General features: G+C 42.4%; 2 protein-coding genes and 1 long non-coding RNA gene across 4 annotated transcripts in view; 1 reads left to right on the top strand and 2 right to left on the bottom strand.

Annotated features, from left to right (window-relative positions):
• The window catches only part of march5 (membrane-associated ring finger (C3HC4) 5), a 35,529-nt gene extending 15,531 nt beyond the window's left edge, over positions 1 to 19,998 (bottom strand). Inside the window, exons 1-2 of one of the 2 annotated variants that reach the window (XM_039784912.1) lie at positions 19,592 to 19,998; positions 1,626 to 1,828 (exon numbers count right to left, since the gene is read on the bottom strand). In XM_039784912.1, the coding sequence (XP_039640846.1) occupies positions 1,626 to 1,828; positions 19,592 to 19,632 (244 nt within the window). In that variant the 5' untranslated portion in view covers positions 19,633 to 19,998. Of the gene's footprint in view, positions 1 to 1,625; positions 1,829 to 17,898; positions 17,919 to 19,591 lie in introns of those variants that run through there. The other variant, XM_039784913.1, reaches the window with a different exon arrangement.
• A 782-nt stretch (positions 19,999 to 20,780) lies between these two features.
• On the bottom strand, positions 20,781 to 22,794 carry LOC120548567. The gene is made up of 2 exons (XR_005637196.1): positions 22,672 to 22,794; positions 20,781 to 22,541 (listed from the first exon to the last, which is right to left on the bottom strand). It is a non-coding gene; the product is annotated as an uncharacterized LOC120548567 (long non-coding RNA).
• Positions 21,100 to 24,945, top strand: part of cpeb3 (cytoplasmic polyadenylation element binding protein 3) — a 50,465-nt gene continuing 46,619 nt past the window's right edge. Inside the window, 3 exon segments of the mRNA XM_039784911.1 lie at positions 21,100 to 21,119; positions 22,616 to 23,257; positions 23,260 to 23,564. Of these exon segments, the coding sequence (XP_039640845.1) occupies positions 22,627 to 23,257; positions 23,260 to 23,564 (936 nt within the window). The 5' untranslated portion in view covers positions 21,100 to 21,119; positions 22,616 to 22,626.

The raw sequence follows: 24,945 nt of genomic DNA, 5'->3' as shown, positions 1-24,945 counted from the left end.
GCTAGTAAACATAATCACATCTTTGATGTCATTTTTTTGTTTTTCAAGAATCTGTTTTGGAATCGGAATCGTATTAAAAGTACCGGTCTGGCATCTGAATCATAAAAATCCAAAAGATACCCAACCCTATTATTTACTGAGGAGGAGGAAGTGTTTAAAAGAAGCTCGACTTAACGTTCTTGCTCATAGCACCAAAGTGACTGACAGCACAGCCTTGGTCACTATAAATATACATGAACCTTTTTACCATACGGGCCAGGCCTCCTCCAGACTAGCATTGTCTTGGGGCCCACTACTGCCTCAAATTGCAACTTCTCTCTTTGAGGTTGAACTGGCAGTGGCAAAGTGGCGGATGTGTAACCCAGTGGCAACTGTGCACTATTGATAATGAGTCTCAGGGTTTGGCATTTGGCTGTAAAACTTCAACCAAAAAAGGGATAAACTATTTGTTTTTCTGTACCTAGAATATTTTTCTGTCACTGCAAAATGCCAAAACAGCATGAGAGGTATGACAGAAAACTGAAAAGTGAGGAGGTTCTGGCCAAACAAACCTAATCGTGTATGGTACATGTTCACTTCATGAGTCATAACTGGTGTTTAGAAACATTTGGAGCCCTCGTCACTCTAACGCGTCAGAATAATTGAGCCAGACACTTTTCTCCTAAATGCTGGTCAGTCAGCTAGGAGCCGGGCCGCAAAACAAGGAGCAGCCTTCTGTTCCTCGTCAATCTGAAAGGACATATTTACCCAGATCACAACAGAAGCATAAGCTTCAGAGTAAATAAACATGCACTCAGGCAAGACAGACTTTTTTGCCGTCAGAGCTTCGGGTACAGTTGCAGGCGCCCTCAAAAAAGGAGGAGCTTCAGCAGTCTATTTACATGGAAATTTGCTCTATAATGCCACTCCAATAGTGACAAATGTTGGAAAATGAGAGTTGTCGTGACATTTTACAGTACAACAAATTAAATTCAGAATTATGAGTTGGAAACATTTATGCAATTTCTCAATCTATCTTAGTGCTATACAGCAAATAGACAACCCCGCTCCCCCATATGTTCGTAGTTTAAACATTCATTACGCACTGATCTTAAGATTGCCAACTCTCCCCTACGTGAATAGAAGATCTAGGAAATAAAAAAGTATAAACAATGATAAATACATTTGACTCTTACATGAAGCTAGGCTAAAGGGATTGCAGACACACTTGACCTTTGAAAATATAACTGAAGGAATGGTTGTCCCCATGACATACTGAGCAGTAGTGATGAAGCATCATGGCCCTAAAAGAAAACTTGCGTGCCAGTTCCATGTTATTTTCAAGCTTCCAGCTAAGGTAAACAACAGCAGAACTGGCAGCAGCGTTAACGTCAATGCTTCGATTTGATTCAATTACCTACTTTGTCGGATCAAGCCTTTCATTCGCCATAAAATAACTCATCTTAACCCAGTAAGTTTACAAGAGAGACTTGCAGTCACTCTGAGAGTCCTGGCATCCGGCTGCCCTCGAACTCACCCATGCTTCCCGTTTCCGCTTTGTCATGCGCCACTGAAAGAAGAAAAGAAAAAAAAAAAAAAAAAAAAGTGGTGCACTTTAGTTTGATCCTGTGTGAGATGCAACCCACCCAGTTTGGGAAAGACGATGAGGTATTCTGCATTGCACTGTGGGCAGGCCACACGTGCGGTGCTGTTGCCTCGTTGCTTCTCGTCCACCCAGCGCTGCAGACAGGCCTGGTGAACCCATTTGGTCGAGCCCCGGCAGCGACAAGGACGCACCCACTCTGCTGTGCGGTCGTCCTCATCTGTGGCAAAGCATACCCAGCAGCTCCTAAAAACCAAGAACACACAGGTGGGATGAAGACAATGAAACGCATACGCCCTGATAATGGTTAAAAAAAGCTGTAGATTTCTAATTGAATCCGAGACTTTTGGTGTTGCGTTACAGCTGATGACAACTGATAATGTGCCTTTAGAAGAGACAACCACAGTGGTTAGAGACTGTGCACTTCTAAATCAAAAACCCAAGCAGATCTCCAGCATTCTGGAACATCACACAGGCAAATGCAAACTAGGAAGCCAGCTAAGAAAAAGGAAAATAAAAAAAAGTGCAGAATACAACTTTTTCTTTTTTTCCCCATTCCATCATAAGACTGACCTGTTGATAACTCCTGAACTGGGCTGCAGCTCCCACACGTTTATACCTTACCGGCACGATGGCCCTCATTTATCAATCTAACGTAGAAACCAGCACAGATATGAGCGCAGAAATCAGGTTACGACAGGCTCCACGTGTGATTCATGAAACGTTCGTATCACACCAATCACAGCATAAGAATTGTTGGACTTTGATAAATGCAGCAGCTGGAAACAATCGTAATTTAAATATCACGCCCCAATACATTCTCAGTTTCTAGGCCTCGCCCCCTACAATTTGCAAAATCCAGCTAAGAAACTGCACTTTTCAGAGGTGGAGACTGAAACCCTGACATCTCAGGTTCATTTGCACTAACGTGTGTACTATTTGTCAGCCTGAAAACTGGTATTAAAGGCTGTAGAAAGAATGCGGAATGGAAAAAGCTCACTGATGCAGTCAACAGTGTTGCTGTAGTGAATCAGACTCTAGCTGAAGTTTATTTAATTTATACATCCTTAACATATGTATGCTATAGTCCTAATAGTAATATACAGGCTTACATTGCAATCTCTTTGGCCTACATGGTGTACCTATATTTAAATAAACGCACAGTAGCAGAGTTTATGCAGGGTCTTAATTTACTTGTGTTTTTTCCAGAGCCAGGCAACCGTGAGCATCGTCATGTTTCCTGTATTGAATATCGTTGCCAAAACATTACACCATACCTTTTAAAAGCGAGGAATAATATCCTGTCTCCTTCGTATAGCCCCCAGTTGGGGCTGTGCTGGACACTGCTCTCTGGGCATTGGGTCAACTGGCTCCATCACTACATTTATGGCACCCTGTTTTCCTGCACGATGTTGTGCAGAACCCCACAGGCTAAAACAATGTTGCAGACTTTTCCTGGCATGTATAGTAGGGCCCCCCCCCCGCTAATGCAAGTAGAGTCATCTGCCCTTAATCAGTCTGATGCAGCGCTCCAACGTGGCCCGTGTGTGTACCGGCGCACAGAGGTCTTCCTAAAAGAGCCAGATCTGCCATTGCCGATAAGTGATCAACTGATGACTTCTCCTGTTAAACTGATTATATGCTGCACCAAGGCTACACTGACTCGAAAACTTGCGTACAGGAGTTTAAACTTGACGTGAGATTGATCGTAGCCTCTGCTCACGTCCATGTCGATAGATGCCGAGCTTTGCGTGGAGATGACCGTACGCCGGTTTTACGCTCGCTTTCTGTCGTGCATTCATTTCGTAAATGAGGGACACTGAACTGAATAAAATACACATGTGAAGATACATTGTAGCGTGGCCAAGCACTTATTAATTAGGTATTCTCTACGACCAAGTGTGGTCGCATATCTGCAGCGATATTTGGCACAGCCTGAAACTGCAGTAGGAGGCGAGGAAGGAGGACTTGCCTTAGTTGGTTTTTGTTTCGTTCTGTTAATTAAAACATTTAGGTGATGCAGTCATAAATAAAACCTTTTAAGGGTTTCTAAAACTTGCCCTCCAGAATTTCTGTCCTGCGTGTGCGAGAAGTCGACATACAGACGATTTTCCCGTGTTTTGGGTCACAGGTAGGGCTGCACAATATTTTGTTTCGTCTACATCGCAATGTGCGCATGCGTGATAAGTCACATCGCAGGACGTTGCACTGTTGATACTAAAACTGTTTTGTTAAAGTAAAAACTTTCATCGTTCTCCTTCTACATGACGGTTACCGGCCAACTCATCCCCTTTAAGACAGGTAGCCATGTGGGCAACGGGCGTATGTGACATCACGTTAGTCTGACTTATTTTTTTTTTTTATTTAAATGGGAAGTGAGGCTCTCCTGTGTGTAGAAAAGTACCGTAAGCAGCAGCTGCCGCTGACACAGTGATGCACATGCTTTTCCATGGGTAGTGAAGCTACAATAGCCATTTTTCATTGCATAAAGCTGCTACCAGCCAGGCTAAAGTTAATAAAGATAGCCTACCCAAGAACCAAGACGTCTGTCCAACTAACGTTACGGTTCAGCTCTCGTCCTGGTCAGTGCGTCTGACTTTATCGTCCGTCAATGTTTGTACATGATTAATTTGGGACACGCAAAGAGTTTTTATGTATCATGTGTTGCTTTGTGGGTATGTGTGTAATTATTGTGTGTGGCTTTGATGCAGAGATGGCAAAAGTACTCACTTCCCGTACCGATTTAACTTCTTTACTCAAGTAAAAGAAAAGAAGTACAGGCTTGGAAATTTACTTAAAGTATAAAAGTAGCCTTGCAAACCATTTTTTATGCAAAGCTACCTGGACCACACAAATGTAAGATAAGGCCAAGGATGACTGGGAAGGTCTTGCTGCATGTCTGCTGAATCTCTGGGATCTCCATTTTCTTCATTTTCAATCATGGCGCCGTCCATACTACTATGTGCCAACGTTACCGCCATCAAGCCGCAATGATTTGCTGCGAATGAATGCCGCCGAATCTGTAGAGTCGTCTTATAGCGGTGCGTCAAGTGCAACGTATATTCCCATCCAATTAGATTGAATTCGGTATGATGATGCGCAAAAATAACTAACTCCACTGAAATTATAGGAAACTAAAGTAACGAGCCAATCTTGTAAAATGTAAGGAGTAGAAAGTATTGATATTTGTGTTAAAAATGTAAGGAGTAAAAGTAAAAAGTCAGCACAAAAATAGTAAAGTAAAAATATCTGAAAAATCTACTTGAGTACAGTAACAAAGTATTTGAACTCCGTTACTTCCCGTCTCTGATTTGATGTCACATCAGCTACTCAGCGACCGCACCTTTTCCTGGCAAATTTTCTCTCTCTCCCTCCCTCTCTGCCGTGCATTAAAGCTGAATCTATCGGAGTCTATCTGGCCATTAGCACGCAGTCAAGATTGTACCGCCTTTCCCGATAGCACACCTTTGTGAAGCAGGTTTCTCTGTTATGTCAGGCACAAAAATTGGATTTTTGGAATTGAATGATTTCATGACGAATTAGTTATAAAACAAATTGCTTATTAAACTAGAAACCGGCCTACATTTCTCACTAAGTGGTAGGATTTTATTTTCCTTTGTAATATTTGGTATTGGAGGTGGCGATAACTTCATAAAAGTCCGTCTCTATGGCCATTTGCTTTGCCTCTAGCTACATTCTTTTGACATTGCTTTTAGGACTAATCACATTGCTACTCAAACCTGAATTCACCAGGGCATTCCTGTGTGAGTGCACACAATATTCTGATAAACTACAGCTAGGGTATGCAGTAAACACACAAGGGGGCTTGGTTGCAGACAAACTGAGGACACAGTCTCCCTTGTGTGTGACATCCAGACAAATGCCTAGCTCTGGACTCAAGCCAAACCATTATTTAACATCCCTCCTTCTGCCCACAAGCACCCCAACACATCCTCTCCTCTCACAATATATCCTCCCACACACAGCGAAGGTCCATCTGAGTAAACGGTGCTTCCACTTTTATTAAAAAAAACAAAATAAAAAACAAAACAAAACACTGGTATGACTCCACCTCCTCAAACTTATGTCTCTTCTCTTACAGGAATCGGGCAATTAGTATGTTGGTCGACAGGACCAACATACTAATGCACTAATGCAGTACTATCTTCCAATTAATTGGACTCCTTTGGTGAACAATACACCCCCGAGCCCTCCTCCACTCCATGCCTGTCCAACATCTGAGGAGGTAACCTGTTATTCAGGTTTTCTGACCTTACCACAGTACATCCCCGACTGTGATATTATATTGCTTTTCCATAGTTAATTAGCAGCATGCGACTGGCTGGAAGGTTCACTACCCCGGTGCCTCCCTACATGAGGCTAAGCTCAAGAATCTAAACCAGTGCATTCTTATGTTAGCTGCTACGTACTTGTGAAAATAGTCATAAGTTAGACCTGAATAAATTGATTTAGGAAAGTCAGCGACACCAGGCCGTGACTACCGAAGCCAAGCTCTCAAACTATGACAAGGGGGCTCCATTGGTTATATATAAAAATAAAAATAAAAAAAGTAGAAACAGTGTGATAATTGCTGAAATAAAGAAAACCACCAACTAAAACCCGAAATGTCAAGAGATTTTCCATTAAGCCACATTCAGTTATGCCAGGGACTAGCTTGTTGCTAGGAGAACGACTGGCTCAGAGGCTATCCCAGTGTGACATTTACACTGTCATTTTAATAGTTACACTGAACCTTGAACAGTTGGCATTTCACTGGATGAATGAAACAATCATTAGACTACAAAACACCTCCCATAAACCTCTGGCATAAATTCAACAAGGAGAGAGTAACCGTAATGATTTTTTTCTCTCCCTTAGGCTGTTATGTACATTTTGGTTATCATTCGCATTAGGACATTTAGCCCATTTTAATTAATCTTGGAAAAAAAACTTGGTAGATTCATTTAGAAAATCCAGGGAACAACATGCATACATCACCACCTCAGCCAATACACAATGCAGATGAAGGTTTATTCTGTCTGCGACTCTACTGCATTCACACAAATGTAAACTTGGTCCAAGTCAAGGCTGTTTAAAAAGATTGGACCAAATGCAGGTTGAGAGCTACCAGAAAGGGCAGTATCTCCTTTCTGACAGGTATGCCTGGAATAGAGGAAACTGGCCTTTTCACTCTCACAGGGAAGTAGGAAATGCGTCTTACCACATCAGCAACATTAGACCTATAACTATGAACTACAGCTCTCATTTCTAAAAGATATTCCTAGAATGCAGAAAGTCTCATTACCCTTACGTTTCTCTAAGCATGGACAAGGTCTGGTAGGTTTACTGACTTTCCTGTGACCATACATATTCTGCCAGTTGTTTCCACATTGGCCCAGTGTATTGGTGCACCAACCACCTGTTTTCACTTACATTTTGATTTGCCTTAAAATCTGTAGGGACTGTAGGGAATACACAGACCTGTGTGGATGTCTGACATCACCAATAACTTTCCAAGGAGAGGATTTAAATCCAGACGTTAAGCTTTACTGCTCGTTTTAGTCGTGGTAACCACCACAGCTCACTTTGATTGAGACAGCAAATAAAAAAGGCAAACGTGCCCCCAAACTGCCACAAAAAAAAAAAAAAAAATAAAATAAAAAGGTAACCAAAATGCTTTTGGGAGAGAGAAGTCTGTGGACTTTCTAGTCACTTCAAATTAAACTTTTCTTGGTGGCCACCTCTAGTAGCACAACATCAACATTTATTCAGCGGTTGCTCAGTTACTGGGGCCGCAGTGGAGCAGAGGGGGCTCTTCTGTGGCTGGCCAATTTAGATTTGCTCGGGTTGCTGCCTGCATGCAATGGATGATTTTCCAATACTCCCCTGGTGCTGAATAAAACATGCCGATGCAGGAGAGGAGCCTTAGGGTCGAGGCGCTCAGGTGACATGGCCAGCGGAAGGGCCAGGATGGGCACACGTGGTGAATCGGAGTCTGACGGAAACATTAACCCTTCAGTCTACTGTCCTTACAGAGCTCACCACGAAACTGCCCACCTCCTCTTTGCTTCTGACCGGTTATGTGAGCTTGCACCATACTCAAAGCTGTTTAACACTACATGTAATGTAATTATCACATTCTTTTGCAGCAAAGCTGGAAAATGCAAATAAAAAATATGCATCTTGTAGCCATTTCCTACACGGGGGGGTGGGTGATATCCAGAAAAAAGCACATCTATAGAAGATGAGGATGAGAAGTAGAAGAGTGGACAGATATCTCCAGAAGAGCACAACGGTGGAGAACAAAACTCAGCGCTCCCTTCGATTCACTGGCTCTTATTCCTGTAACCAAGCCCCACCAGCATGACAGGACCTAATACAACAGCACCGAAATGCTATCCTCTGTGCCAAACCTTAATCTCCAGCTCGTTGTTGCCTCAACCCTGTTTAACAGAACACTGGCAGATAAGCCTGCGCTGCACATGTACAAAATGGTCTCCTACGCACAGAGAATTCCAGTGCAATTTGGCACGTAAACTGACTTCTAAACCTATGAATGACAAAATGTAGGCAGTAACAAAAGTCTGAAGAGCCAGTGTTCACAACAATCTAAAGACTTAATAGGCATACGTGTTTTGCTGGTGATTATACAATGTGTTCACAATACATATTTAAAAGTGACAAAAATCAAGTCCAAACCTACAGTCACATAATGTTGACAGATGCTCACACACCTGACATTACTAGAGCTGAACGATTAATTGCATTTGCGATAATATCGCGATATGTTAAAACGCGATTTCCTAATCGCAAAGGCAGCGATTTGGTCACGTGACTCACAAGAGCAAATCAGTCTGCACTCCACAGAGAAAGCATCAACTCAGCACGCTAACGCTACGCCGTACCTTGAGCAGATTTCTGTCATTCAAACAACTGAGTTGTAGTTTAAAACTTGTAAGGGTTTTATTCAGGCTCCAGTCCATACATGCAGTTAATAAATAGAGTCACTCAGAACTGAAGGCTCGGTTAGCAACGATTAGCGGTTAGCTCCGTTATAAAGATATGGAGGAGTGGAGGAGACTGCCGCGGAGAGGGGTAACAACCAGACTCTGATAAATGACGTTCGGGGAGCTTTCACAGCAGCGTGGCTGTGTTGTTTCAACGGTTTTATTAGTACAGTTAATCCCACGGCAACATCTGCATGCTACTACTAACGTAACGATAGCCTCTCTGAGCAAGTGCAACATCGTTGCCGCTGTCATGCACACGGCACGCAACTTCATGAGGTGAGGGAGGGGCTGGAGGCAGCTCTTCTGTGCACTGTGAAAGAAAATACACCGATGTATATATTTTTACTTATTTAACTGTCTAGTAAAGTTCAGTGTTTAAAAAGTGCAATCCACATGTTTACATATGTCTATGTAAATAATTAAATTATCTAAATACTACTAAGTGTTTTTATATTTCTGCAATCTGCACTTTAGTGTGATTTGTTTCTGACTTTCATATGAATGTTTACACCAGGCTTGGTCAGTGCTCAATATACTACTGTGATTGAAGTAGTTAAATAAAAGATGTCATTCATATAAATTCATGCATCACCTAATTTCATCATCACATACAGACCTGGCCTCCAGGAAAGAACAGTTTGTTTAATCTATCTAATCTTGTGTTCATACTATACAATGATTTATTGCTGTTTTTGTTGAATAATACAGAAGACAAAGCTTAAAAAAAATAATCGCATATCGAATCGCAATATTTTTTAAGAAAAAAAACCCCCGCAATTAGATTATTTTCAAAAATTGTTCAGCCCTACACATTACCCTGTTACTGCTGAACAAGGCCTGGAAGGTTTCCATGAAAATGTCGTTCAAGAACATGATTAGATGATGGCATCTTGCCTGAACTATGCTTTAGAAAGGTGACCTGCCGTCTCAAACACTTATTTACATGTTACACAGGCAAACTCAAGTGGGGCTTTGCCGTTTCCACAAAGAAGCCTTAATCCACCTAATGCTAATCGACTGCTTTGAAACTTCAAGGGCAGGCAAACAGCAGTGTGTATTATCCTTTTTATTTCCCCCGTTATTTTGACAAACCTTCAAGTTGCCAGGATCAAAAGAATGTACAGCAAGGACTACAGATCCTTCCAGTTAAGCTAGGCCAACGTCACATGTTCCACTTCAGCTGAGGACGTAATTTTGAAATCCAAGAAAAGCGCAGAACTGTATCATGAAGTCACACACAGCCAGGGAGGGGAGGGAAGGGGGAGGGGGTCGGATGGTTGGCTCTGAAGGAATACAGGATGGCAGGGTGATTGACACTCTGTACAAAGATGGAGTGTGAAAGCATAGCTACTTTCTCATCGTCTCACAAGTCAGGCTCCCGTTTTAGAACGGGCTTTAAGAAGCGCATAAGCCACCCCACAAAGGCTCCTTTCACTCAGCAGCGATCACGTGACTGTGGGAAAACTGGAGGTTCCTCAGCACAAAAGGCAGGGCACAGGAACACTGGATTCTGTCCCACAAAGATCTTAAAAAGAAAGGTTAAGGTCTAGGGGGGCTTCTCCATGTCTGACTGCTTCTACTCAATCCCAAACTAGTCTTGTCTGTGTCAGTTTAACAACAACAACAACAACCCAGGCTGTTTGCCACCCTGGAACAGTATAGAATTCAACCACACAGAGTCCAATGCCGCATTCCACTTCATGGTACGGCACAGCTCTACTAGTTTGGACTCGTTCTTTTTGGTTTTCCATTAACAAAAATTGTGGATAGTACCTGGTACCTTTTTTTTGGCCGAGGTTCCAAGAGGGCTGAGCCAATACTAAAGTGGAGTTAAAGCCATGCAGACCAACGATTGGTCAGAGAGAATAATCACTTGCGTGACACGGTACATCCTGCACAAATCCGCCATTTTTAATTAGTCAAGCTACTATTAATAGCAACTAGGGCTGGGTATCCAAACTGCAGTTCACAAACCAATGGGTGACATCACTGGTGCTACGTCCATTATTCTTACAGTCTATGGCATACACTGAGGGGGTACTATCTGGGGGAAAAAGAAAAAAAAGAGAAAAACACCTGGTACCAAGTGAGCTGAGTCAAGTCAAACCAAACCATGCACAAGATAAGTACCTCTCATGTGTCCGTTTCTGGTTAAATGATTATTTGGCATTTAGTAAATTGGTGAGCGTCAGCTGCCAAACTGACTCTGAAAAGATATGACCGTTACATAGCCTTGGGTATTTTCCACGAGGTGGACAAAATAACAGGGGTGCCCCTACAATATTGTGCAATCGACTACAGAATAAACTCCAACTTCTATCTATTAACAGATTTAAATCAACACCTTATTGACCGTGTCATCAAAAACATTTATCTTGCAGTTATTGCATGCATATCGTTTTATAAACATAGGTTTGTGACATTTAAAAAAAATATACCAATACGCATTATTCAGGGATGTGTGATTAAGTTTGTGTACCGAGTCAACTAACACAGGAACCTCCCACCTCTATTACAGCCTCAGGCTACTCCATAACAAAAGGTGTGGACTTTTACAACCTACAGTCTGACCTTTGCATTATATTAACATGTCAACAGGAGTCCAGCAAAAGGCGTTTGTTTAGGCTTTGATTGGCCCATTAGTGGCTGGCTTCCAAAGTTAAGAAGACTATGACCAGTGGTGGATTACTATCCATTAATCCCCAAAAAATGTATGGAAGTCTCTAGAGTCGCATGTAATGTTTTTCTTAAGTATTCGTGGAATTCTATTGTGCCCTCTGTAAATGCCACGGGTATAAAAAGTAATTAAGCACTGAAATGGTTCTACAACACAACAGGGAGTTTGGAGGCCAACAATGTAAACAGGATTGCTTTCAGTTAATAGCTTGTGCTTTAAAAACTCAAGCCTGCTAACTAATGGCATTTATCTATTACATGGTACCTGCTCAACTCACCTCTTCTCGCCTTTTTTTGGTTTTCCATTATGAAAAATAGTACCTGCCAAGGTATTTTTTTTAGTATAGCCTCCGTCGAGGTTCCAAGCGAGCTGAGGCGATATCAAAAAAGGTGACGTGAAAACCTGCAAACTACTGATTGGTCGGAGAGTATAGTCACTAATCACATCATTGCTAGCGACAAAGCCGCCATTTTTAAATAGTTTAGCCAGCGGTGGGTTTTTTTGCTGCCTCCACCTTCTTTTGCAAACAAAATTTGTCTTCTGGCTGTGGCAATAGCCACGTTCTCTGACATTAACGCCATGCACCACAGGTTATTTCTGCAAGCTGTAAGTTCCCAAAGCGAGTCCCGAGATACCGACACCACCCCATACTAAAGCTGAATCAAATCGTGGCTACAGGTAGGGCTGGGCAATACTGCAAAAATCTTCTATCCCGATGTAGGTCATTTCCTATCTCTATAACGATATATCATGTTTTCTGGTAATTCAGTAGTATATGAAATAACCACCACATGGTAAAGTCTATTTTTGTATGCCCAATGCTAGCTACAGGGTCAATCCTTATCAGCACTTATGCTGACAGCACATATTTATATACCCATTCGTAAAAAGGTAGCAACAGGGTCAGCAATTTGGACAACAAAAGCAGAGAAGAAAAGAGCAAAACAAGGAGCTTGTGTGAGAGCCAATAAAAAAGGTCAGGTTGGATTGAAATGTGTCCCCCACATCTATTTGTGAAACACTGCAATGCAGGGGCAGCTGGCTGCTTGTGGCAGGCCCAGATAAGAGCGCGTGGTGCCTTATGTTTGTCAGTGATAGAGGCTGGGTACACAACCGTCGAGAAGCAAGGGGACATGACATACATCTTCCTGCTATCAGCTCCTCAAACACGGTCAGGGTTATTGCGTCTGCCACACACCCGCAGCACACAGCTAAAGAACATTTCACAAAGCTCACATGCCCTTATTTTCTTTCTGCTACTGTAACCATGTGCTTGGGAAACGGTTTTAAAAGTTCAATATTGACCCGAAAGTGCTGCGTCAAATGCCTGCAAATTCCTTTTAGGACGCACTGCACAAGCTATCAAATGCCAGAAACGGCAGACCAATGTGCTTGCACTTAAAGTTGCAGCATCTGCTCACCACACAGAAGAGGGAAAGTATTGGTCACATATGTAGCATGACAACGCTTGGAGAGCAGCCATTGTGGCATTGTCTGACTTTAAAAAGTAAACCCTTGTTTTATTATTTCATACAGAATAAAGCTGGGTAGAATTTAGACTGGTCAATTGTGAGAAAAACGTTTGAGATTCATCTCAGAGTTCAGAAGGGCCTGCTTACTTGGCGGAAGACCCTTGAATCTTATCACATCTGATCTTAAGGGCGATTTATGCCCCTGCGTAAAATCTACGCCGTTGCTACGTACGTTCGGTACGTGGAGACACGAACCTACGAACAGGCTGTAGCCTGGCGTACACCTCTCGAAAAATTTAACTACACGTCACGGTGACGCAAGTCGCTCGGCGGCGACGCATTTCCCCCCAGACTCATTTCCTTGTTCTCCTTCTCCATGAACATAATTAAATCAAAGAGAATGTTAACTTTTCCTGCTACAGATTTCCCACAGTGGTCAGAAATAGGGCTGAACGATTAATTGCATTTGCGATAATATCGCGATATGTTAAAACGCGATTTCCTAATCGCAAAGGCTGCGATTTGGTCACGTGACTCACGAGAGCAAATCAGTCCGCACTCCGTAGTCCGCAGAGAAAGCATCAACTTAGCACGCTAACGGTACGCCGTACCTTGAGCAGATTTCTGTCATTCAAACAACTCTGAGTTGTAGTTTAAAACTTGTAAGGGTTTTATTCGGGCTCCAGTCCACACATGCAGTTAATGAATACAGGCACGCAGAACTCTGTTAGCAACGATTAGCTCTGATTAGCGGTTAGCTCCGGTTAGCTCCATTATAAAGATATGGAGCGGAGAAGACTGCCGCGGAGAGGGGTAACAACCAGACTCTGATAAATGACGTTTGGGGAGCTGTCACAGCAGCGTGGCCACGGTGTTTCAACGGTTTTATTAGTACAGTTAGCTAATCCCACGGCAACACCAGCATGCTACTACTAACGTAACGATAGCCTCTCTGAGCTAGTGCAGCGTCGTTGACGCTGTCATCCGCACACGCGCCAACTTCATGAGGGAGGGAGGGGCTGGAGGCAGCTCCTCTCTGTGCGCTGTTAAAGAAAATACACCGATGTATATATTTTACTTATTTAACTGTCTAGTAAAGTTCAAAGACAGTGTTTAAAAAATGCAATCCACATGTTTACATATGTCTATGTAAATAATAATTAAATAATCTAAATACTACTAAGTGTTGTAAATTTGTTTTTATATTTCTGCAATCTGCACTTTAGTGTGATTTATTTCTGACTTTCATATGAATGTTTCCACCAGGCTTGGTCAGTGCTCAATATACTACTGGGATTGAAGTAGTTAAATAAAAGAGGTCATTCATATAAATTCACGCATCACCTAATTTCACCATCACATACAGGCCTGGCCTCCAGGAAAGAACAGCTTGTTTAATCTATCTAATCTTGTGAAGTTCATACTATACAATGATTTATTGCTAGTTTTTGTTGACTAATACAGAAGACAAAGAGCTTAAAAAATAATCGCATATCGAATCGCAATCGCAATATTTTTTAAATAAATCGCAATTAGATTATTTTCAAAAATCGTTCAGCCCTAGTCAGAAAGCACAGGGAGAGACACCGTTTCTCTCACTATGAGTCTAGAGTTGGTACTCACTCTCAATCTCCCTCGCTCGCTCTATCACAAATTACCCACACATACACACATGCCGGCTTGACGCACAAGTATAAACATCAGACCGCCTACGTAGGCTACAGCGAAAGCCCTGCGTGGAGCCTCCGCAGAACCATAAAATAAGCTTCACTCTGCAGTGTGCTTGTATGGCCAAAGTATTACATTTATTACACATCACCTGCCAATTCAAATCATGATTATTTGACTGAATTCCTTACGTACAATTTTGTAGTGAGGCATTGAATTACCCATCATTTTAACAGACATGCCAATAAAGTAGAAGCAAGAGAACACTTTGCATGTCGTGATTTTACCTTTTTAAAAAAGATGCAAATGCGTGCCACATGGCAAACACAGATGACATCAACTTCATTCATTTTAACACCTACTCCGATTCTGACGGTACGCTCATATTCACTTAAGATTGTTTGACAAACACACGGTTAAAATGCTGACAGCTAAACAGTGTATTTGGTGTATGGCGTTTGAGTACAGCTCCGTAAGCTTGTGTTGCATTTAATGTGGCTGTAAATTACCCTTCTGCGATCTAGACTCTTCTTTATGTTGTTTAAGAGCAAATGACTGGTAATATAATTTGTTTTTAAGTTCTTAGATTATTTTTTTTAAATAATTTAAAAATTTGACCAATAAATAAGCCTCTTTTGAATCATTTGTTACTTAAGAGAATACTATTTCAGTTGCACTTTTGATAAGAGGACACATCTGCTGTTTTGCACAGTTTATATTTTCAGTCATTTCATTGTGTTGAAAAGAATTGAGAAAATCTTATAGTGAACTTAAAACCGTGAATCGTATCGTGAGTTGAGCGCATCGTTACATCCCTAGTAATTGAACAGATCGCAACCAGCATTGTGTTTTTCAAATGATCTTAATATTTGAAACACCATAGTTTACAAACACTTAGGAATTGTTGTCTAGCATTTGTCCACAAAGAACATCATCCTATTTTTTTGGTTTATTTAAATCGCAGAATGAGCTTTTAAATACGTTCAGACTCACACCCCGCACAATGTCTTAACAAATGTGTCCCAATGATATTTGGCTTGACCTTGGCAGATTAAGAACTTTCTGTTTTATCTCTGACGTTGCTGATTTTCAGCTTGTATGTAAATAAGGTACCCGAATGCATTAAAGCGCCCATATTATGCTCATTTTCAGGTTCATAATTGTACATTGTTTAATTTTCAAAAAACATTTTGTTGTACTGCACAGCTCTCTCTCACTGCTGCAGATCCTCTTTTCACCTGGTCTCCGTTTTAGCTACAGAGTGAGACCTCTTTTCTTCTTCTGTACTATCTTTGATTGCACTCGCACATGCGCAGTAGCTCAGATGTAGATCATGTCAGCTAGCTAACTCCATAGACCGTAAAAGAAAGGCTGTTTCTTCAACTTCGGTCAGTTACAAGGCAGGATTAGCTGGGAGACTTCTAAATGAGGGCGCACATGTAAGTAGTTCTTTTGTAGATCATGGTGAACTTGTGTGTTGTAGCAGTGCTTTGCTATTGAGAACGAGGTAGCACGCTAACGCTACGAGCCAACGGTTGCGGTTAGCCAGCTCGTTTTGGCTTGTGACGTCACAAGCTGTGCCGATTTTGAACAGCTCACCCGGAGACTGAAGGCAGGACCCATTCAGAAAGCGTATCACTCTAAACAGCATGGATGGATTTTTTTTCAAAGTTTGTATGCGTGTGGAAGCACCAGAGACACAAAATAACACCCCAAATCCCAGAAAGTGTTTTCATAATATGGGCACTTTAAAGAAGAAGAAAAAAACACAACATTAAAATAGAGCTCGCTTAACCCGGGGAGGATACACCTAGAGAGGTCGGGGCTAAGCCCCAAACCTAGAAACGCCCCTGTGAACACCTGACATGGCCTCTTAGCAAAAAGATGAGTGAGGACAGCACTCAGGCAAAGCAAGTTGAGCGTCCCCGAGTGTCTTAAATTACACTTTGCCACTGTGAAATGCCTGTGCATCACCATTTCATTGTAGAGCAGCACGAACAAAAAAGCTGATCGCAAAGCAACAACACTGGAAATGTTCACAGCAGGAACTGATGCTGTAGCCAATATAACTGAGGAAGCCAAACACAATCCGAATAATAATGTGCTGAATGTTAACTTGTCTAGAGGAGTTAGTTGCTGGCTATCACAAATAATAAAAAAGGGGCAGCCTTTCAGACATGAATTTGAGGCTGGAGTGTCCAGATTTTATGTCACGTGTGACCGCCAAAGTAACAAGCTTCAGCTTTGCGCAAGGTTGATGTCAGGACCTCATACTGGACCTGCAGAGTTGCTGACTGTGGGCCTTGACATCCCTGATGAAATGTACTTTGAGTAGGATTGTAGGTGTTCATATAGCTCAAAATAATTCCCCACCTGTCCCAATGGATCTCCCCTCCATGTGTGACCATGAAACTAGTTAACCTGGGGGGTGCTGCATTCTGCCAAGCAAGGCTTCAGTCTATCCACAGTGTAGTCAGACATTTCAATGTCAGAAGACCTGTTTAAACTTCTTATGTCAGCTGTAAAACTTGCCACTGCAACACTTTCAAAGGGAATTCACTAACGTGTGTGTACAGGCATTGGACAGCTATGACAGTTTGATAGCATGAGGCAAAGCTAAACATGTTGAATTAAATGTCAAAACAACACAAACGGGTTGGTCATTAAGCGTAATCCGACATCTTATCAAGTAAGTGAAGTAACCAAGTAGGGCTGGGCGATAGAGAAAATCAAATATCGCGATATTTTTGACCAAATACCTCGATATCGAAACGATACTGTAGTGTTGTTGACTATTGGTGCTTTCACAAAATATTTACACAATGAGATTTTAGATAAATAATCATCAGTAATGTGGACATAATGACCAAGTGGGTAAAGGCAAATAATACAACAGTGACAACAGTCTGGTAAGTTCAGAAAATGACATCACTTTACTGTAATGCAGCCTTTAAAAAACAGGGAAAGACAACACTTATGCCATATCACGATATCCAAAATCTAAGACGATATCTAGTCTCATATCACGATATCGATATAATATCGCCCAGCTCTATAACCGAGTTACTCAAAAAAAGTATTTTATTACTTAAAACTGGGCTGTCTATTGAGTATAATGGTGCACACATTTTTAAAAATTTTTAAATTGGTGCTACATGGCCAGAGAAAACAGAAGGGGCTGTGGTATTCCCTTTCAATCAAAAGGTAGAAAACCTACAACTACCAGAATGCAAGGAGACCAATAAACGCTGGTGGGTGACGAATAACGCGTGCACGTCACAGAATCAATATGGCAGCCAGTTAGTAAAAGAAACGATGTGAGGTGCTTCTCACTTCCTTTATTTGATAGCTCCTCTGCTGAACCGGAAGTTGTTCTGGCCCTCATTAAGCCGTGCAGCTGAAAGTCGTTGTCAACTCCGCCCCTACAGCTGACGAATTCATGCGACGCTCCAGAGGAAAGGACGTCCCATTCCTCCTAAAACACATTACCTCATTTCCTCTCTCCTCCCATGATTTCCTCATGTCTGTCCTGTGCTTCCTCGGAGGGACGGACTAAGCAAGGCAAGCGGAGGAGCCGGTGGATTAAATTTAAGGGACGTGAGAAGCACCTCTCGTCTTACAGTTATACGTTGAGCTAAAATATGTTTCTAAATACATATTTGGCGAGAAATAGTCAATGGGTTAACTAACTTAATTTAATCTGAGTTTGAGAGAGTGAGAGGGGGCGGCTGTCTCTCATTTGTAGTTTCAGCAGCAGCCCTAGAGCCAGCAAAAAAACGCCAGATGATGCAAAATGCGTCATCTGGCGTTTTTCCGCTAGCCTGCGAGTAGGGCGATCTGGGCACTGGTAGTTCAACATAGTTCGTTTACACATACTACCAACATTATTACGGTATGATACAAAGTTGGCTGACAAAGTATTCCTTTAACTCTTGTAAGGTGTTTGGGTCTGTGGGAACCATTTTCCATGTTTGCTAAAAGACAAATTATGCTATTTATTATTATTTTATTTTTATTTCTTCTTACTCAAACCCGCTGACCTTAGCTCATTTTCTGTGAAGAACATAAAAAATAATTTATTTTCAATGACTGCACACGGTAGACCCCCTCCCCCCACACACATAACTATTACATATGAGGTGTTCGGACCGAGTGTAATTATTACAGTGTAATAACTGTAGGTGCTATGAAACTTAACTGTGTCGTGGACTGCTGTGTGTGTGTGTCTGTTTGTGGGAATGTTGTCTTTCTGCACCTGCTATTCCCACACAGTTACAAAATTGTTACAATTTCAAGCACTTTCACCTGTTCTGAAGTTCTAAGAAATAAGCACCAATAATGTTCAAAAATCTTGTCTTTTTTTTATAATTGAATTTCCTCGTTTTCTCACAAAAAACAAAAAGTATCATAAATTTGATCTCACAGGGGTAAATGGCAAATATGAACCATAAATGATTTAAATATATCATTGCTAATTGAGCTAAACATAAATTGTTATGGCTGTATTGATTTAAAAGCCTAATAATGTGGCGGGTCCACCCGACCCGGGAACATTGTCTGTGTAACAAAAATATGAATACTTTACATGGGTTAAGTTTTGGTTATTGTATGCACCGGTGTATGTTTACATATCAGTGTCAATTAAAGTTACCTTGCCATGGAAATGGTATTCAGTGTCTTATGGAATAGAAGATACGCAGACTGTTCACTCATTCAGTGCCATATTGATTGTTGACTACGAACGTGACATTTTCACAAATCTTACTGGATACAGCCCTCTCCTCGCCCAGGGGTCAATAGCTAAGGAGGGCAAATATTTTGAGAAACGTGGTAGTTGAAACTCTGACCTTTAGTTAATTTACGAGAAACAAGGTTAACGAATATAGCCTAGCTATATATTGTTAAGGTGAATAAGGTCAAAGTAGCGGAGAACGTCCTGTATCAGCACTGCAAGAATAAGGGGACACTAGCCGTTAGCTATCGTGAAGATGAACGGTAATGACATTCAACACGAAGTTTAAAGTCATTAGTCGGTACAAAACAATAATTACATATCAAGTCAACGGGTGTCTGAACATTTAGACAAAGACGAAGTTAACTTCCCCCATCTGTTTCAACCGTAGTGATTTCACGTAAAGCTACGTAGCTACTATTAGCAAGTTAGCCTTAAACTTCAACTCACCTGTCCAAATTCTGCATGGCCGCTGCACCCTGTTCCGCCATTGTCGTGAAAAAGCAACAAAAAACCCAATGCTGTCTTTTAGGCAAAGCAGATAAGTTGCGTTATAGATAAAATAAAATAAAATGGCACGCCTGTTAATTTACTGCAGCTGAGGAATGAGCGTTAACTAGCTAGCTAGCTACATAGGCCCTTGTGTTGATACGGTAAGACAGCTGCAAACGAGCCAAGTATTTAGCTTAAAACTATTCCTTTGCGGTCATTGTAATATAGACAGCATCTATCTGTGACCGATGATCTATTTCAAGTAAAAAAAATCCCCTTTACATCTGCTACGGTCTCATTTGTTGTATTGGCGTGGCCGCGTGACTCCATTAACTGGGCCGTCTCGAAGGTAACGTAAATAGCTTTGCAGTGCGCGTTTGCGTCATCAAAACAATGACGGCGCCGCAAAGGGCACCAGTCCACGTACATGGGAAATGTAGTTTCAAAATGCTTCCCTCCCTCTTATGACCAAAAATATCAAATTAATGGTCTGAATCCATTGCCGGCAGATGTGCCAAAGAGAGACCACGGATTCTTAAAGATACAACCATCATGAAGATGCACATATGGCTACAGAACACGGCTAATAGCGGTAAGATGTTTTAATTAGGCTAGGCTACCGGTAGGCCTAGGCTATATTATTTCCCAGCCTACATTATCATCTTCTCTGTTTGTCTTTACCTGAGTATAAAAGTTTTTTTGTTTTTTTATGACACTTCAAAGTTTTCTGCAATAGAAACCTAAACCTATTCCTAATTCACTGTAAAGCATACAATCCATGCGCGTGCATGCGTGCGTGCGCGCGCATGTGAGTGAGAGAGCGAGAGAGAGAGAAAGAGACTGTTTTTATCAATCATCACTATTTTTTATTGCATGCTTTAACGACATGCCTCATCTCGTAACCTCATAGGTCAGCTCTGAAACGGATGTTTTTGTGTGTGTGTGTTTTTTTTTTCCTTCTCCCACAGCAGTCAAGAAAGAACATAGGCTACATATTTGTTGACCAACCACTGCATTGTGAGAAACTACAACTCCCTACAGCCTCCTCGGCATCACCCATGCGCCGCAGTCAATCAGCTGTTGAGGCAACCGCTGACTATCTCAGCACAAGGGTAGCTCGTTTGTCATAAACCCAGACGAGCTGGAAAAACAGAAATATCTTTATTTACAGAGTCCCAAAAAGGTGAACGATAAAGGTAATATTACGCTTCACGTCAAGGCAGAGAAGCGACCACGCTGTGTGTGCATGCTGTGTTGTCGTTTGTGTGTTAAAGGGGGACACATGGATTAAAGGGGGGATTTCAAGGCAAGACAGCTTCATGAAATGTACCAGATGAGGCATCCGATCGGCGCGATAAATAGGCTTTTGATTTGGGCAGTGTCTGTGGTGAAGGGCCGGTGAGGTGAGCTACTGAAGGCTGCTGATTGTGCTGCTCTGATGACCTTGGAAGCGCAGCTCTTGGAGGAGAAAAACACGGATTAACTGGTGGGGTGTGTAGCCTACAACGCTGGCTATTGCGATTATCTCGAAAGACCCACTTGTGTCACTGCCATCATACTGCTAAAATGATCCGCCATGTCATCTGGAGTGTTATTTTCAAAGTCTACAGACTATCGCAGTCATGTTATTGAATGGCCTTGGCTGCATGTTCTAGCTCGTCCTGCAGTCAGGTTCCGACAGTCAAGAGGAGCCTTATCAATGTTATTTTAATTTAATTGTAACGTTAGATTATTCGACACTGTGTGATTGCGCGTTGCATGTGCCCCAGCTGACCGAAAATGCTCAATTGCTCAGTGTAAGCCTCGCAATGATCAAACATATTGTGCTTTATTTACATTTTAGATTGTCCTGCTCACTACTGAATTTAATAACGTGGCAACCGTGTAGCTTTCTGAATGCAATTCTCTGTCTTGATAAAATTCGAGGGTGTGCTCAAATGTTAATTGGGCTTTTGCAAGGCGTTGTCTCTGAAATGCAAAGTAAGGGAGAATTTTGCATGAAAGGTATAATATACAGTGTCTAACTTTGAATAGAGAACACGAGCTTTCAGTGATGTTCCAGCCTTGGCTTTAAGTTATTCAAATGCAAGTATAGCCCACATGGGAACATCTTGTATTCTGTCAATGCCAACCTGTGTCAATGCGGACCTCGGGCCGAGTCCCTCTTTGCGCTATAATAAAATCCCTAATCATATAGACTTTTATGTTGAATATTTTATACTCATTTGCCCAGTCAACTTTATCGTATGACCTATATTTAATTATCTTAGTTTTATAGCCTACATTGTGCTTAAATATATGCCTATATTATAAGACATATTTGTTTTATTGTAAGGAAAAGGTTTGCCGGTATACATGAGAGATCTTTGCGGTATAATAACGCGCTTCAGGTGCGTCACTTTCCACTGCATAAAAAGAACGAAGTGTGCCATTTGGTGGAAGTCATTTTAGTTTAAACCCCCCCCCCCTCCTCTGTGTTCGCGTGTGTCGAAGTGCCTGCATCAAGGTAGACCTGTCTTTTAGCCTTGTTGAAGGACAGCTGTATTTACTGACGTATGTAAATGAATATAGGCTAGGGGAGGTCCCTGCCTTCATGGCAAAAAACACACACTGAATCAGTTTCACATTGCAGCTCCGGAGTTCCTGCGTGGAAGGAGAAGAAAAAAAAAAACGAGACGTGGCGAAATCTGGTGAATATCTGCAGCCATATGCTCCCAGGAAAATTTGTGGGATTTATGATTTATTCTGGTAGCCTATAGTTTTGGGAAGTGTGTTTTCCTTTTTTCTTTTTGGCTTAACGTGTGATAACGCATTCGCTTTGCAGTTGCCAGGTCCCTCTAACATCATATCCTTGTCGGAGTTGTCCCAGTTCATCAGATGCAGCCCAGCGAGCCCGGTGTATGATCTCCTAAATTACAGAAACAATATTAATAACTCCTCGTCTCTGTCTCATCCCCCCCCCCCCTCCACACCCGGTTGCAGCTCAGCAAACCATGCAGGATGATTTACTGATGGACAAAAACAAAGCCCAGGCTCACCAACAGCAAGATCCGACGCAAGTAGACCCTCCTCCCTCCACCCCGACCCCGTCATCGGAGCTCACTTCTTCATCGGAGTCGGAGAGCCCGTCGACCGGGAGCAACCAAGCGGCTTCAGCGCTGAATAGCAGCAGCAGCAGCAGCAGCAACAAGGACAAAGTGCCGATGGAGTCGCCGATCCTGCCCGGGTTGAGCTTCCACCACCAGCCGCAGGAGACCGGCGGCCCCCTTTCCTCCCCGTCCTCCTCTTTTGGGAGCACTTGGTCCACGGGAACCACAAACGCCGTGGACGACAGCTTTTTCCAGGGAATACCCTCGGTGAACGGGACGATGCTTTTCCAGAACTTCCCCCACCACGTCAACCCGGTCTTCGGGGGTAATTTCTCCCCGCAGATCGGTCTGGCTCCCCAGTCCCAGCAGCATCAACAGCAAGCCCAGCAGCCGCAGCCGCCGCAGCAGCAGCAGCAGCAACCCCCCCAGCCCCAGCAGAGGAGATCCCCTGGCAGCCCCAGCCAAGGCCCCTTCCCCCAGAGAAACGCTTATCAGACCATCATGAATAACAGCAAGGGATCCTCGTCGTCGTCGTCTTCTCTTCTTCCTCGTCGTCCGCTTGGAATAATCACCAAAACGCCGCATGGAGCACAGCCTCCAACCCCTGGAGCGGGCTGCAGGCAGGCAGGGACCCGCGCAGAGCGGTGGGCGTCGGGGTAGGTGTCGGAGTCGGCGTCGGGGTGCCGTCACCCATGAACCCCATCTCCCCCATGAAAAAGCCCTATACTAGCAACGTTATAGCACCCCCCAAGTTTCCAAGACCAGGTCCCCTCACCTCCAAGCCCTGGATGGAGGACAGCGCCTTCAGGACTGACAACAGCAACAACATACTGCCTTTCCAGGTAAATAGGCTACACTCCCAGTATAAGAGCAGGCCTAGGCCTATACCTCTATTGCTTTAGCCTGCATGTATTTCAAAAATGTTGGACCACTTTGACATGTTTTACCCTGGTGGTTGACCTCTTAAAAATATAAACCTATAGGATGACTGTTTTCGATGTATTCTATTCAAATATTCAAGGGAAACCATAGCCTTTACCTGAGATATAATAATAGGCCTACCACGAATAGCCTTGGATAAGGTCACCCTGAACTTATCAGTACCACGGATTCATTATAGGTCCATATATTAGGCTATAGTAATTGATAGGCTATTTATGTCATAGTCGATTAGGAAAATAAGAAATAAAGAAATAATTGAATGGATCACACTCCACATTCCATACAGTGATTATCCTATAGGTTACCATCAGAGGCAACCTCAGAGGCATTCATTTTGAAATTGATTTAGATAATTCTGCCTTAAATACCTTCATTTGAAATGTGCTATACACTGAAGTGTGCTATTTGAATTGAGAAATGGCCATCGGGTTTTTCCATCTGCCTTGTAAGCTGTCAAGATTGTGTGGTGGAGGTCAAATAAATCGAATGAGACAGTGAGTCCTTGAAGTATTTCTCATCGATCATAGCTATGTTTACGCATTCAAAGGCAAACACATTGAGTCAGTCCTAGAGATAGTCGTTGTGCGCAGTTTATTGCACTAAATTGATCAATTCCCTCTTCCAGCTCACTCCGTGGGGTTTAAAGGACACATGACGCATTCAGTGCGGCTCGTAACCTTCTAAATTCAGACGGCGCTGTAGCCTATAGGTCTACGCACTTGATTACGAGCTCACCCTAATGAGCAGGAGGATTTCTTGTTTTCGGTTATGTGGGCTATGCATTATAAAATACAGTACACAAAGCTGCAGAAAGAATGTGCTGCAGTAAATAGGAGAAATCATGCACCAGCCATTACACTTCTTAATGTAGGGCCTATGTCTCAGGCTACATTAAGTTAAGTTTTGTGTAAGTCTGTGTAGAAAACATGGCAACTATGACTGAACATTGAGGGTTACGCTTATGCTTATTATTTAAAAATAGGCCTACATGCAGGAATGGTAGCCTAATACTAATAATATCAATAGGCCTACTCATAATAATAATGCTGATAATATGTGTGAATATATAATATATGTCAGTCTAGTCGTGCGTTATAACACGGTTTCCTTGCTCTCCCCTCCTTTTTTCATAGAAAGCCTTTTTTTTGTCACTTTTTTCGACATCGTTGGTCGTTTAGGACAGTACCTGAAGGCAACATCCATACTCTCTTTTGATTGTCTTGTGATCGGATAGTGGGCGGGGTTTTAACCTGATCTCGAGACAGGTCTGAAACCGGAAAG

This window comes from Perca fluviatilis, chromosome 19 (genome assembly GCF_010015445.1).
Source record: "Perca fluviatilis chromosome 19, GENO_Pfluv_1.0, whole genome shotgun sequence".
Lineage (NCBI taxonomy): Eukaryota > Metazoa > Chordata > Actinopteri > Perciformes > Percidae > Perca > Perca fluviatilis.
This window is presented reverse-complemented; position numbering and strand designations above follow the sequence as displayed.